The sequence below is a fragment of the Pan troglodytes genome, chromosome 16 (assembly GCF_028858775.2).
Source record: "Pan troglodytes isolate AG18354 chromosome 16, NHGRI_mPanTro3-v2.0_pri, whole genome shotgun sequence".
NCBI lineage: Eukaryota > Metazoa > Chordata > Mammalia > Primates > Hominidae > Pan > Pan troglodytes.
The window spans coordinates 6,569,871-6,584,078 of NC_072414.2; the positions used below are offsets into that span (position 1 = coordinate 6,569,871).

Genomic DNA, 14,208 nt, shown 5'->3' on the forward strand with positions numbered 1-14,208 from the left:
AAAACACATTGCTTTATTTCAAAGCAGATCTGCTGGCATCTAACAATTCCAAAGGTGTTTCACACTTCTAAAAAAATTTTTTTTAAAACGTTCTTTCTAACTCACACCATTAAGAACAGTTTTTTGTTTTTTTTTTTAACTTTCAGACTTCTCCTTTATTACATTATCAAGTGCATTGGCCTTTTCAAAAAATGAATACAAGTGAGTGATGGCAATCTTATGCCTGGGACAGTCCCAGTTTGCCAGAGCCCACATAATTATCAGTAGCACTTTTTTTTTTTTTTCCAGTTTCGAAAGTCTGGAGGATAATTATGTGATCACCTATTTGAGCTGAGAATGAGGACACATTTCTCACACTCAACTATAAACCAACAAATGAAGCCCAGTTCTGCAGAATCTAGTTCTTGAAGACTGTCTTCCCCCTTACAAAAAACAAGCAAAAAAACGAGACTGCACCAGAGCTGCTCAGCTCTGATTCCAGCTGGACAACAAAATTAATCATGCAGCTTCAAAAACTCATCGACTGTGTGTTAGTTAGGTCTCAGGATTTAAGTTTTTAATAAGCTCTTGGTGATTTCTATTAGATGTGAAGGCAGGGACGACTATATGTCTCTGTGGTGTCCAAGCAAGCTGAGAGTCACAGCTGTGGACGTTTGCTTCCCTTACAGCAGTAGCTCTCAAACAGGAATGACCCTGCCCCTGATGGGACATCTGGAGACAGTTTTGCTTGTTACCACTGGCATCTAGGGGTAGAGGCCCAGGGAAGCTGCTAAATATCCCACGACGAACAGGAGGGCCCTACAACAATCATTTGGCCAAAATGTCAACAGTGCCAGCTGAGAACTTTGCCTACAGTACGTTAGACATTACCTAAGCAATCAATATCTGGAGCCAAAAGCATTTCATTTTTCCAGAAAATGGGGTACTTGTAAATATGAGGAAATATGTATTTACATGTAATTTTTTCCTCTGGTAACATTAAAATATGCTCTTGCTATAATCTTTATACCACAAACTTTTATTTCATACTGTACCAAACTAAAACTAAATAATGTTCATCTGATTTATCAAAGATTTGGAAGCTAGACTTTAAATCAGGTTCACTTAAAGTGATCTACACCCCAAATAAAATTCTAATTATTAACTGACTTAAGTCACTCAAGGAAGTGAGAAATGTGAAAATGCAATGGAAGCTTTGAAATTATCTCAGGAGAAAAAGTCATTTACAAATAGTGTATAAAAGAAGTAATTTAGAGTATTACACTGAAAAACCATGGCCAAGTATGATCACAATGGAAGATCTTGTTAAGTTTCTCTGGTATACATACATTGTAGATTAAGAAATTAAACAGGCCAGGCACGGTGGCTCACACCTGTAATCCCAGCACTCTGGGAGGCCGAGGCGGGTGGATCACTTTAAGTCAGGAGTTCGAACCAGCCTGGCCAACATGGTGAAACCCCGCCTCTACTAAAAGTACAAAAATTAGCCAGGCATGGTGGTGGGCACCTGTAATCGAGGCTGAGGCAGGAGAATCGCTTGAAGCTGGGAGGCGAAGGTTGCAGTGAGCTGAGATCATGCCACCGCATTCCAGCCTGGGCGACAGAGCGAGACTCCACCTCAAAAAACCAAATCAAAACAAACAAACAAAAAAGAAATTAAACAATAGTAACCAAAAATAGAAATAGTTATATAAAGGAACAAAGTCATTTTAATAAGGTAAAAATGCCTATTTGTGCAGGACAATATCTCCCACTGCATCCTGAAAAATTTGACAGAATAAATCATTTTTCTGAACACCAAGAAATAGTCAATATTTGGCCAAATTATTAAAAAAAATTTTTTTTGAGACGGTCTCGCTCCGTTGCCCAGGCTGGAGTGCAGTGGCACGATCTTGGCTCACTGCAATCTCCGCCTCCCTGGCTCAAGCAATTCTCCTGCCTCAGCCTCCCGAGTAGCTGGGATTATAGGTGTGTGCCACCATGCCTGGCTAATTTTTGTATTTTTAGTAGAGATGGGGTTTCACCATGTTGGTCAGGCTGGTCTTGAACTCCTGACCTCAGGTAATCCACTTGCCTCAGCCTCCCAAAGTGCTGCGATTACAGGCATGAGCCACGGCGCCCGGCCCAAATTATCAATTTTTAAAAGGCAGAAAGTCTTCTACCTTTCCATATTTATTTACAATATATGCACCACAAATAAATGTGAAAACACTGGTGATGCCTACAAGGCCACAGGAACAGAGATAGAGATTTGCTAACACACAGCATGGGCAGCATCATCAGCCCAGGTATTAATCAACGACAGTCCCCAAAGCTCCCAAAGGACAGAGTGAAGACAGCATACCCGACGAGGAGTCGGATGATTTTAGAGCAAAAGACCAACCGTCAGGAGTCATGGACGCACAGTGTGGTAAGCGCAGCTCCACAGGCTTCAGGAACTTGAGGCCATGGGGACCACACATCACCAAAGGACTCAGCAGTGTTTCACCTGGAGTTGGAAAAGGGGATAGGCAGAGAGGATGGATGTGGTCTTTCTTCTAGAATCCCAGTTTTCCTCACCCTGCTTCTAATTATATGCTTGAAAGCCTAATGGAGTGAGTTCTCTACAGTCGCACTGACCACAAAAAAACGTAACAGCAGCCACATATGGAATCTTAAATTTCCCAGTAGCCACGTTAGAAAGTAAAAAGAAACAAGTGATATCAAATATTACAATATTTTAATATTTTAACTCAATATAACGAAAACACTGTTATTTCAACATGTAATCAATATATGAAATCTTTGGAACTTGGTGTGTATTTCACATTTCCAGCATCTTTCAATCCCAAATTGTCACACTTCAAGTGCTAGCTAGCCACGTGCAGGCAGTGGCTACTGCATTCAATCATATGGGTCTATAATAAAAAACATATTCAAATGTACTTGTCGCGAATGTGATATATTTTCCATTTTCAAAATGTTTTGTTTGCTCCATAGGTGGTTAAAGAGATTCATGCAGGGCCAACACAGTCAGTCCTACTGGTTTTTAAAACAGGATATCCCCAAAATCAGAGTACAGAATCAGATGTCAGTATTCCGGCAAAATACAAGAAAGCGAACTAAAGTTAATTTATTTAGGAAGTAAAAGCACTGCTAAAAGATCCTAAATCACAACACACTTCATTATAATATCCTGGTAGATCCAGGAGGATTATGAAAATAAGTTTCCTTAAGAAGCTCAGAAACATACTGTCATCTCCTCTGAGACTCCTTCATGCACTCTGCTGAGCATGTACTAGTGCTAGGTTCTGGGGTGATGAGTAAGACAGTACCTGTCAAGAGGCTTAGGTTCTCCAATCAGGTGAAGGCACAGCAAAGCCTTTCTGAGTGGGTGTTACCTAACCCATCTCCAGAGACGCAAAGGCTGACTGATTCAAAGACAAATTTGGTTAGGTCAGCCTAGGCTGCTCAGCAGGTGAGACATCCCGTGGCCTGTCCTATGCCATCATTTTTTATTTCACACCAAAAGTAAAAGCAGGCAGTGTGGTCACCACAGCCTTGCTTCAGGCCACCCACTGCTTGCTTGCAACACCGTCCCCAGGGCACCCCTCGCTACAGCACTCATCTGGAGATAGAGAGGTGCTGCATTATTAGCCAAGCACAATAAGCTCTGAAGTGCACACAGGGCAACTCTTAAGTTATCAAAACTAAGGAGAAAAATAAACACATTTACCTTTCTCTTTATCTAAAGGTGGAAGGATGCTGTTGTCCCGGCAGACCTTGAAATAGATTTCCTGCTCAACTCCTTCGGGAATGGCTCCTTGAGGGATAATTATACTAACGCCAGTTTCTATGGAACTCAGCACGCCCCCATTGCTGTTAAATATGCCTCGGGCTGTGGCCACCACAGTATGACCATCTTCATCTTCATCCTCTTCCACAGCTGAAGGACTGAAAGTTCAGAAATGGCTAGTGAGTGAATTCCTAATAATACACAGGTGCTTTGCTTTTACTACTACTGTATTACGTGCTTTCACTTTTATTTCTCCATATAATCAAGAAGTTACTTTAACAAGGTAAGTTTCTGGCAACAGATTTTACTGACAGGGTTATCGCAGAGAATATTATTTCTTTTTTGTTTGTTTGTTTGGTTTTGAGACAGAGTCTCACTCTGTCGCCCAGGCTGGAGTGCAGTGGCACGATCTTGGTTCACTGCAACCTCCATCTCCCAGGTTCAAGTGATTTTTCTGCCTCAGCCTCCCATGTAGCTGGGACTACAGGCGCACGCCACCAAGCCTGGCTAATTTTTGTATATTTAGTAGAGATGGGGTTTCACCATATTGTCCGGGCTGGTCTCAAACTCCTGATCTCGTCGTGATCCACCTGCCTTGGTCTCCCAAAGTGCTGAGATTACAGGCATGAGCCACCGTGCCTGGCGAGAATATTATTTCTAGAGAAATTCCATTCTAGAAAATTTCAAAAATTCTAGAGAAATGTCAAAAATTCAATTTTTGAAGGCAATTAGTCAAACGACCTTCATTAATGAATTGCAACCTGAAAGTGTAAAATCTGATGCCTTGAACACCCAACTACAGGTGAAGCATCCCTAACCTGAAAATCTGAAATGCTCCAAAATCGGAAACTTTTTTTTGAGTGTCAAAATGAAGCTCAAAGGAAATGCTCATTGGAGCATTTTGGCAATATTCCAAAATCCAAAAAAACCCAAGATATGAGACACTTCAGAACCCAAGAAGTTTGGACAAGGGATACTAAAGAGGTACAGAGTTTTATGAAGCACATTTTAAAATCCATGAAATTGGAACTTTAAAACTGGTAAGTCACAATTTAATTGGTAGCCCTGTTCTTCCCTTCCTGTTGTTTTTTGAAATGGAGTGTCTTGCTGTCACCCAGGCTAGAGTACAGCGGTGCAATCTTGGCTCACTGCAACCTCCACCTCCCCGGTTCAAGCAATTTTCCTGCCTCAGCTTCTGAGTAGCTAGGATTACAGGCGTCTGCCACCATGCCCGGCTAATTTTTGTATTTTTAGTAGACATGGGTTTTCACCGTGTTGGCCAGGATGGAACTCCTGACTTCCAGTGATCCGCCCGCCTCAACCTCCGAAAGTGCTGGGATTAGAGGCATGAGCCACCGTGCCTGGCTGTTCTTCCATTTTTAGTGACACAAAACAATGGTGCATCTCACGGCTGATAGCATCTCAGACTTGATAAAATCTCCCCAGGATTTTAAGTGTGCCTGAGTATGGTCCTGCCTCAGCATTCCCTGAGGACCAAGCGCCCGCTCTGGCTGTAGGAGGCAAGGCTTCCAAGGTTCCATGAGGCGAAGACCCTTGTATGGGCATATCCCAAACATCCACGAAAGAGAGACAGTAGATTAACTTAGTAATCACAGAACGCCAAAGGCAAAGGGGATGTGGTATCAATGACTGCTTCAAAAGTAGAGGCTATCAACTTCCTGAAAGTACAGTTTTGAGCCAGGGCTCAAAGGTGAGCAGAAAGACCAACGAAACAGAATTACATGAAGGTAGCTGCCGTTTCACTCCAGCATGACCGGAGTGCCAGGGACGACATCCTACGACACAACATCAAGGGAGCAGAGCGCAGCCTGAGCTGCAGAGCAGAGGCCAGCTCTGTCCGCCCCTGACCATCTGTGGATGTGCAGAGCTAGGAAGGCAGTGACCGCCATAACCATCCTTTCTCTTGGAAAGCAGACTCAGGTGGCCATCCTGACCTTTGGTTCTCCCTGCCTGCAAGTGCTTCTGCTTTATGGTGGCGTGAAAATGGAACTGGCTGTAGGAGGCTGAGATGAGCTTTTATGTATGGCCAGAATCCATCTGGTCAATCGCCGTGGAATGAAAGACAGGAAAGAGGAGCTGCAGGGAGGCTCCAGGTGGGCTCACTTTGTCTCATTTGCTCAGCCATCTCACTAACTGCTGCTCTTTATAAACAGTCAGAGGTTATTCTATTTTTCTTCTTAGCATCATTGTGGAACAAATAATGAATGAGGAACATAGATACTTAATGTTTTTAGATGTCCTCCACATGCACCTTACCAGTAGGTCAGGAGGTTACAAGAGGTCATGGCTGGTTAAGAGTATGGGCTCCTGGCTGGGTGCAGTGGCTCACGCCTGTAATCCTAACACTTTGGGAGGTGGAGGTGGATGGATCACTTGAGATCAGAAGTTCAAAACCAGTCTGGCCAACATGGTGAAAACCTCTACTAAAAATACAAAAAATTTAGCCAGGCGTGGTGGCACACACCTGTAGTCCCAGCTACTTAGGAGGCTGAGGCAGGAGAATTGCCTGAACCCAGGGGGTGGAGGTTGCAGTGAACCAAGATCGCACCACTGCACTCCAGCCTGGGCGACAGAGGGAGACTCTTGTCTCACAAAAAAAAAAAAAAAAAAAAAAAAAAAAGCATGGGCTCAGAGGTCGGATGACCAGCAGCTAAATTGAGGCTCACCTCACTCTAGCTGTGACTCTGGGCAAACTGCTTACTGTCACTCAACCTCAGTTCTTAGTAAAACAGGGATGATGACAATACCTACCAACCATACACGACTGTTAGCTTTATTATTTTACCAACATCTTGTACCTCCTGGAGGACCTTCTATGTAACAGCATTCATTGCAACAACACTCTTCAGTTTAAAGATTGAGTTAAAAAGATCACTTCAAAGTCCCAAGTCAAATAAACTACAACAAACTCACATGAGAAAAATCACAGGGCCAATCCTTTGAGCAAAGGCATAAGTCTTACCTCACAGGAATAGCTTTAGGCACTGTGCTGATATTATTTATTTGATATTTAGGCTTCTCTGCATGGATAGAGAAAGTTTCAACTCCACTGTCAAACTCAGGAGGCTGTGCCAAACTGTGCGATTTCACAAGAGTTTTTGGAGAAGTGGGAGTTTTTGAAGACAAGTCAGGTTTATGTGCAGTTTCACTTGGCAGAAGATTGTGATTGAATTTAGGACTTTCAAACTTGCGTTCAAATGGTCGGGCAGAACTTGTATATGGTTTTGGTGTGAATCGATTGTATGCTGGAGTGACTGTTTTCTGAGTCTGTTCAGTTCCATTAACTGGGGCTTTATCTGGAAAACTTTTCTGGGGATAGAAAGCTGGCTGAGCAGTATCTTCTCGGTTTGGTGGTCTGAAAGTTGCTGGCTTATTCTGAGATGGAGGTGGGTCTGGTTTGGACACTAAGGAATTCTGAAAATCCAATGACACTGAATTACCTGAAAAACAAACGTAAGCATTTAAACAACTTTCTGAAAAAAGTTATAATAGCCCTGTCCCAGCTTAACTTGTCCTGGTGCTGGAGTCAAGGCCCAAATGTGGGTCGCACAGCCAGAGCCTGACTCTTGAGCCCTGGAGGCTAGGTGTGATGCTGAGGGATGAGGGCAGCATGGACAGGTGGTGCCATGAATATACCCTGCTGCCCTGGAGTCAGGGTCCAGCTGCTAAGATTCCTGGCCTCCAAAGATTGGCACTAGTCTTTGTGAAAACTAGAATGCCCAATAATCATATAATAAGGATACTCACTATTAATTAGAAAAATGTAAAACAAAACCAACAAAAAGCATTAAATACTATTTCACACCCACTAGAATGGAAAAACCGAAAAGTTTGATGATGCCAAACATTGGTTAAGAAGTGGAACCACAGGATTTTTTATGCACTGCCAGCCGCAGTGTAACACAGTACCAACTGAACTCTGTGAAATAATTAAGGACACTACAAGACAAGAGAATTATTAATCCAAATACCTCATGAACATAGTAATATAATTTTCCACAGTACGAGAAGAAAAATCATATGGTCATCTTAATACATGCAGGAAAAACATCTGACTGCTTTCAGCAAACTCTGAATATAGGGAATGTCTTAAACATGATAAAGGACATCTACGAAAATCCTACAGCTAACATTCTAAAGGATAAAACATGAAGTCCTTCCTCCTTAAAATCAGGAACTAGCAAAAGAGGTCCAATTTCACCACTTACATTTCAGAGTTTGTTGGAGGTCCTGGCCAGTGCAATCAGCAAGAAAAGAAAGAAGGCTAGGTGCGGTGGCTCATGCCTGTAATCCCAGCACTCTTGAGAGGCCGAGGTGGGCGGATCACCTGAGGTCAGGAGTTCGTGACCAGCCTGGCTAACATGATGAAACCCTGTCTCTACAAAAAATACAAAAATTAGCCGGGCGTGGTGGTGTGCGCCTGTAGTCTCAGCTACTCGGGAGGCTGAGGCAGGAGAATCACCTGAACCCGAGAGGCAGAGGTTGCAGTGAGCTGAGACTGCGCCACTGCACTCTAGCCTGGGCGAGAGCAAGGCTTCGTCTCAAAAAGAGGAAAAAAAAAAAGAGAAAAGGCATAAGGACTGGAAAGTAAGAATTAAAACTGTCTTTATCTGTAAACATGGGCATGTGTGAAAAAAAATCTTAATAAAAGATAGCCTCAATCCAGAACTATAACACATCTGCTTGAAGACTCACAAGCCCAAGGAGGTGCCTCCTAAGGGAATAATAAGAGAAGTCTGTGCTAGGAAAATGCCTGTCCACAGCAGAAGAGATAACCACTTTGTGTTTATATGCTGAGGGTAAAATGTTACAAAGCTCTTAAGATGAATAATCTGGAGCTATATGTGATCTACCTGGTATGTAAATGCAAAAGTCAAGGTGCTATGGGATACATTTTATATGAAACATTATGGCTTTTCTATTTGGGTGTGTGAGATAAAACATAGTAGGTTTTACAAACCATCTTTACATATACTGGCAAACACTACTTCCAGAAGATTTAGAGACTAGCATAAAATAGATTAAAATCTGTTTAGCTAAAAGGCTTGTCCAAAATAATGGTCTTGTAAAAACAGGAGACATACTTTTAACAAAATTCTTAGTTTTTACTGTTCCCAGCCCAAAGGTTTCAAGCATGTATTTTTTAATGTAAAAACCATTTTGCCTAGAAACCACCAGAATTTTACTTCATAAGCATTACTGTGTTAAAATGTCTACTTCCGAACTTCCTACCTTCACCATGTGCTCCCTTAGAATGTATGTGGAGAGACGCGCTGGTGACAGGCTGAGATGGCTGGGCATACTGCGAGGGCAATGGAGGAGGAGGGGGAGTGGCCTGGATGGGTTCATAGCGTTTCTCGCCAAATGATCTATCCACACCATCAGCTTCAGGAGGCTTTCCCCTGTTAACAAATGAAGAAAATGCCAACACCTGAAAATGGACTCACATTTACAAAACAAGTTCTCATTTCTCCATGTATCTCTAAGTTAAAAAAAAAACTAGAAATTTCACAATTTATTCTCATGAGTATGGGTAGCTACTCTACCAAAATATAAAAACAGATTCGACCATTCATCGGCACAAGAAATGTCCAGACACACAAAAACTTTAAGAATATTAGTAAAACATCCAGAAGATGGCAACCAAAGGCAGGTGAAATTTTGGGTATAGTTTAATATTTAATTGTTATTTACAAAAGATAGTAACGTTGACAGATTTAAGAAAGTCTTGCAAATATTCTGAAAACATATCATGGCACAAATTTTCCTGAGACCCACTTTTTTTGTTTTTGAGACAGGGTCTCATTCTGTCGCCCAGACTGGAGTGCAGTGGCACGATCTCAGTTTACCACAACCTCTGCCTCCCAGGCTCAAGCGATTCTTCTGCCTCAGCCTCCCGAGTAGCTGGGATTACAGGTGCCAGCCACCACGCCTGGCTAATTTTTGTACTTTTAGTAGAGATGGCGTTTCACCACGTTGTCCAGGCTGGTCTTGAACTCCTGACCTCAAGTGAGCCGCCTGCCTCTGCTTCTTAAAAGTGCTGGGATTGCAGGCATGAGCCACCACACCCGGCCCTAGACCCACTTCTGATTTTGTATCTGGCATCTGGCATACTCGGAGCACCATAAAAACAGATGTCACAGACTAGGGGTTGGCAAACTTTTTCACTGAAACACCAGAGAGTAAATGTTTGTGGTCTTTTGGCCCATACAGTCTTTGTTAGAACTATTCAAATTATGCGGTTATAGCCTTGAAGCAGTCACAGACAATGGGCATATCTGCGTTTCAGTAAAACTAAAAAAACTGGAGCTTTTACTTTAAAATTTCCGCTTGAGTTACCAGGTCCATTTTTTGGTTAAATGACTGCTAGAGCAGCAGATCCTGCTTTATTTTACAAGGTTCATTTAAGTCAAATTGTGCCATGTATGCTTATTTTTTCAGATTGCCAATTGTTAATATGTAACACAAAATTCACACAAATCTTTTTAAAAGACCCATAATTGCAACATTGCCATCTAAACCTTACTGCTGAATGCCAAAGCTGCACTAGCTTTATGTGCACCAACAATAACATATACATTTGGAATACTCCTGGTCATTTTCATAAATTTTCATTGAAGAAGTCTTATGATTGGCTTTTTTATCTTGCTTTCATGAATTTAGACTAAGCCCTTGATGATGACATTAAAATCTGAAAGTGCACATAATGCCAGTGACACGGTGAGGGACACCTTATGGAACAGCCTCACATTAATTGCCAGTCTTACCACTTGACGTTCCTTTTCAAGTAGTCATAGCTAGTGTAAGAGCCAAGAAATCTAGGTGATGGCAAAGCAAGCGCAATAGAAAAATGAAAGAAAATGGTCAATCTAACTAAGTAAATTTGCAGCAAATGGAACTCAAATGTCATTTAAAAATATCAACCAACATCCACCATTTCACCATAATTTGGTGTATAAAGGAACATATCACCAACTCTCATTTGGCCAAGGAAATTGAAGATAAATAAAACACAGTCACTTAGTTATGTCCCGTCTGCTGGCCCATCCTTCATGTACTTTAACTGGTACTGCAGTGAAAAGCAATGTGTTTGAACTTTGCTCCTTCTCCACCTCTGTTGCAGCTGCTAATAGTGAGCAAAGAAATTTATCAAATCAAAGAGTGGTGATCAAGGATAATTAGCAGGTTCTGAATAAGTGGGAGTGACATGTCCCATTAAAAAAAAAAAAAAAAAAAGGCTGGGCAAAGAAATTCTGCAAGTGAAGACACAGGAAAAAGTAACACAACAGAAGAGCTACACTGAGCCCCTGGGAGGGGAATGGTAAATGGAGAGATAGAAATATGCCTGGCTTGAAACCTGGCCAGGCTTCACATGTTCCTTTCTAGCAAGACCTCCTCCATCTCCAATCGTAAGCTGGGCCCTGTGGTGGTGGAGTCTTACTGGTGAAGCTGCATGCTTGATGCTCAGGCTCTCTCTCATCTAATGATGTCTCACAAACACAAAAACAATTGAACATCAGTCTCTCACATTTAGTTCTTTAAAAGCTAAAAACCACCATCATTTATTGAGACCTGGAAGTCTCACATAGTGAGTTGAGTCCTGAAAGGTAGATTTGATAACAAAAAATCCCTGGTTGTCCTGAAGAACTTGACTCAATCTCTGGACTGAGACATGTGCACAGCCCTGGAGGGACACTGCTCTTCTTGCACTGTCTTAGAATCCTGGAAACTTCTAATTTACTTTGGAGGTGAATGTCTAAGCTACTGTCTCCTAACCTTTCCAGTTCTAATCCAGCTCTATGGAACTGTTAGACTGGGTAATATCTGCTTGCTTCCTGGGGCATCTGTCCTGTGCTAACAAAGATTATTTTCCATATCTAATTCTCACCATTTCTGAGGTGTGTTTTTAAGTGAAGCATAAGCACACATCATCTGAAGGAAGAAAATTTTGCTACTCCTGTATTTACTGAAAGAAAGAAATGCCTGAAGGCAGTCTATTTAGTGACAAACAGTAAATGGTTTTGAAATGCAGGACAGAGTCCTATATTTTAAGCTATTTTCCAGTTGATGAAGTTGTACTCATTGGACAAGAGTATGAAAAAGCATTACAAGGGAAAGTTACAGAAACAACTACCCTCTTAGTTATCTTCCATGACCCGTATTCTCCTTTCCATTTCTCTAACCATTAAATACCTATATGGGAAAATGCAGCACAATTATAAAGAGTTTCAATTTCACACTACAAAGGAAAAAAAAGTATACTGGTATCCAGCCCAAACTATACTTTTCTCACTCACAGCAGCAGGGAGTAAAATCAAACTGAGTTCTGAGTAAATTCACAAAGACAGATGTCATCTATTTCACAATATATCCCTGTGAAAACAATGACCAGGTAATACAGGTTCCTTCCAGAGCTGTGTTAATGAAAAGAAGGGTGGTGGATGCACCTAATATACCATGCCCTGTTTTGAGCTTCATTCACTCAACAATTACTGAGCCCCTACTGCATGCAAGGCAATGTTCTACACCCTAAAGTTATACATCACAAATAAGCTAAGTCTTCTTTCTAGAAAAACAAATTAACACAGAAAGCAAACATGCATTTCGGTTGATTCTCTGGCAAAACAACTTACTTTTTAGACCTAAATATACTCCTTTTTTTTTTAGATGAGTCTGGCTCTGTCGCCCAGACTGGAGTGCAGTGGCGCAATCTCGGCTCATTGCAAGCTCCGCCTCCCGGGTTCATGCCATTCTCCTGCCTCAGCCTCCAGAGTAGCTGGGACTACAGGCACCTGCCACCATGCCCAGGTAATTTTTTGTATTTTTAGTAGAGACAGGGTTTCACCATATTAGCCAGGATGTTCTCGATCTCCTGACCTCATGATCCACCCACCTTAGCCTCCCAAAGTGCTGGGATTACAGGCGTGAGCCACTGCACCCAGCCTTTTTTTTTTTTTTTTTTTTGAGACGGAGTCTCACTCTGTTGCCCAAGCTGGAGTCCAGTGGCACGATCTCGGCTCACTGCAAGCTCTGTCTCCCGGGTTCACGCCATTCTCCTGCCTCAGTCTCCCAAGTAGCTGGGACTATAGGAGCCCACCACCACGCCCCACTAATTTTTTTGTATTTTTAGTAGAGATGGGGTTTCATCGTGTTAGCCAGGATGGTCTTGATCTCCTGACCTCATGATCAGCCCGCCTTGGTCTCCCAAAGTGCTGGGATTACAGGCATGAGCCACTGCGCCTGGCCATATAATCTTTTAAGGTTATATTCTATTTACCAAATATGTAAAACGTTAAGAGATATCTTTAAACTAAACACCTGAGCCTTCTTCTGACAGGAATGAATGTGTTTAACGGTGTTTAGTAAAAATAATAACTAAAGGGTACACCCTTCTGCCTTACCAAAGGTGAGCTCCTATGGCTCAGTGCCTAGCTCACTTTAGGCTATACACCATTTAGATGCTATTGTGATAACTGTGTAAATGAATTCCTGTAACACTGTAAATGTAAATGAATTCCTAATGACAAATCCACATCTGTTTTTGTTCTTGTGGGTTTTGTTCTGTTGAGGTATGAACCCAGCTGTGCACCTGTGTGGGTTTATATTGTGCCTAGCTCACTTCAGTCCAGACACCATCTAGATGCCACAACCCCTTTCTAGTGTTGTGCTAAGAGGTGGTTCACAACACTAGTGCAAGACACGTTTTGCATTTAATATAACCCCCACTGCAGCACTCTCAGTTTGCATTTGGATTCTCATAAACTGCTTTCTTCTGTAAACATAAAGCCTTAAATATAGGACAGTGAAAAAAGTCTTCACTACAAAGGATGTCTTAGAAAAAAGCAGTGGTAATTAAAATTAGGTTTTAATGTTAGTGGTTTTAAAGTATGTTCTAAAACAATTTACACTCAATAGTAAATGACAAATAGGTCATTTCCCAAGATAATCCCAAGCCCACGCAACTAAGTAAGGAAAAATCTAGGTGCTTTTAATATAGACACAATACTATGTGTGATGAATTCTAATATGTCAATCTGGCTAGGTACTGCCATGAAGGGATTTTTCAGGTGTAATGTCCCCAAGTCAGTTGAGGGGAGATGGTCTTGGGAGGGCCTGGCCTAATCAGCAGAGCCCTCTGAATGAGAATTTAGGCCTTCCCTGATCTCATACTCCCCAGTAGCTCAAAATCTTCCCTTCCTGACCAACTGCCCTCTGAAATAGGACTTGCTTAGCCAGCCCCTGTAACTGTGTAAATGAATTTCTTTTGACAAATCCACATCTGTTTTTGTTCTTGTGGGTTTTGTTCTATTGAGGTATGAATCTACCTGTGTGCCCGTGTGGGCTTAGACACAACTATCAGTACCAAATTCTCTTATCAGTCAGGGTTCAACCAGAGACACAGAACCAGTAGG

General features: G+C 42.0%; 1 protein-coding gene across 17 annotated transcripts in view; it reads right to left on the minus strand.

The window, feature by feature from the left end:
* TJP1 (tight junction protein 1) overlaps positions 1-14,208 on the minus strand; it is a 268,566-nt gene that overhangs the window by 1,668 nt on the left and 252,690 nt on the right. For 8 of the 17 annotated variants that reach the window (XM_009428684.4, XM_009428689.4, XM_016927841.3 and 5 more), the window contains 4 exons: positions 9,029-9,198; positions 6,759-7,236; positions 3,716-3,933; positions 2,345-2,488 (listed from right to left, as the gene is read on the minus strand). In XM_009428684.4, the coding sequence (XP_009426959.3) occupies positions 2,345-2,488; positions 3,716-3,933; positions 6,759-7,236; positions 9,029-9,198 (1,010 nt within the window). The remainder of the gene's footprint in view (positions 1-2,344; positions 2,489-3,715; positions 3,934-6,758; positions 7,237-9,028; positions 9,199-14,208) is intronic. The other 9 variants (XM_024349006.2, XM_009428685.4, XM_054667255.2 and 6 more) reach the window with 2 other exon arrangements.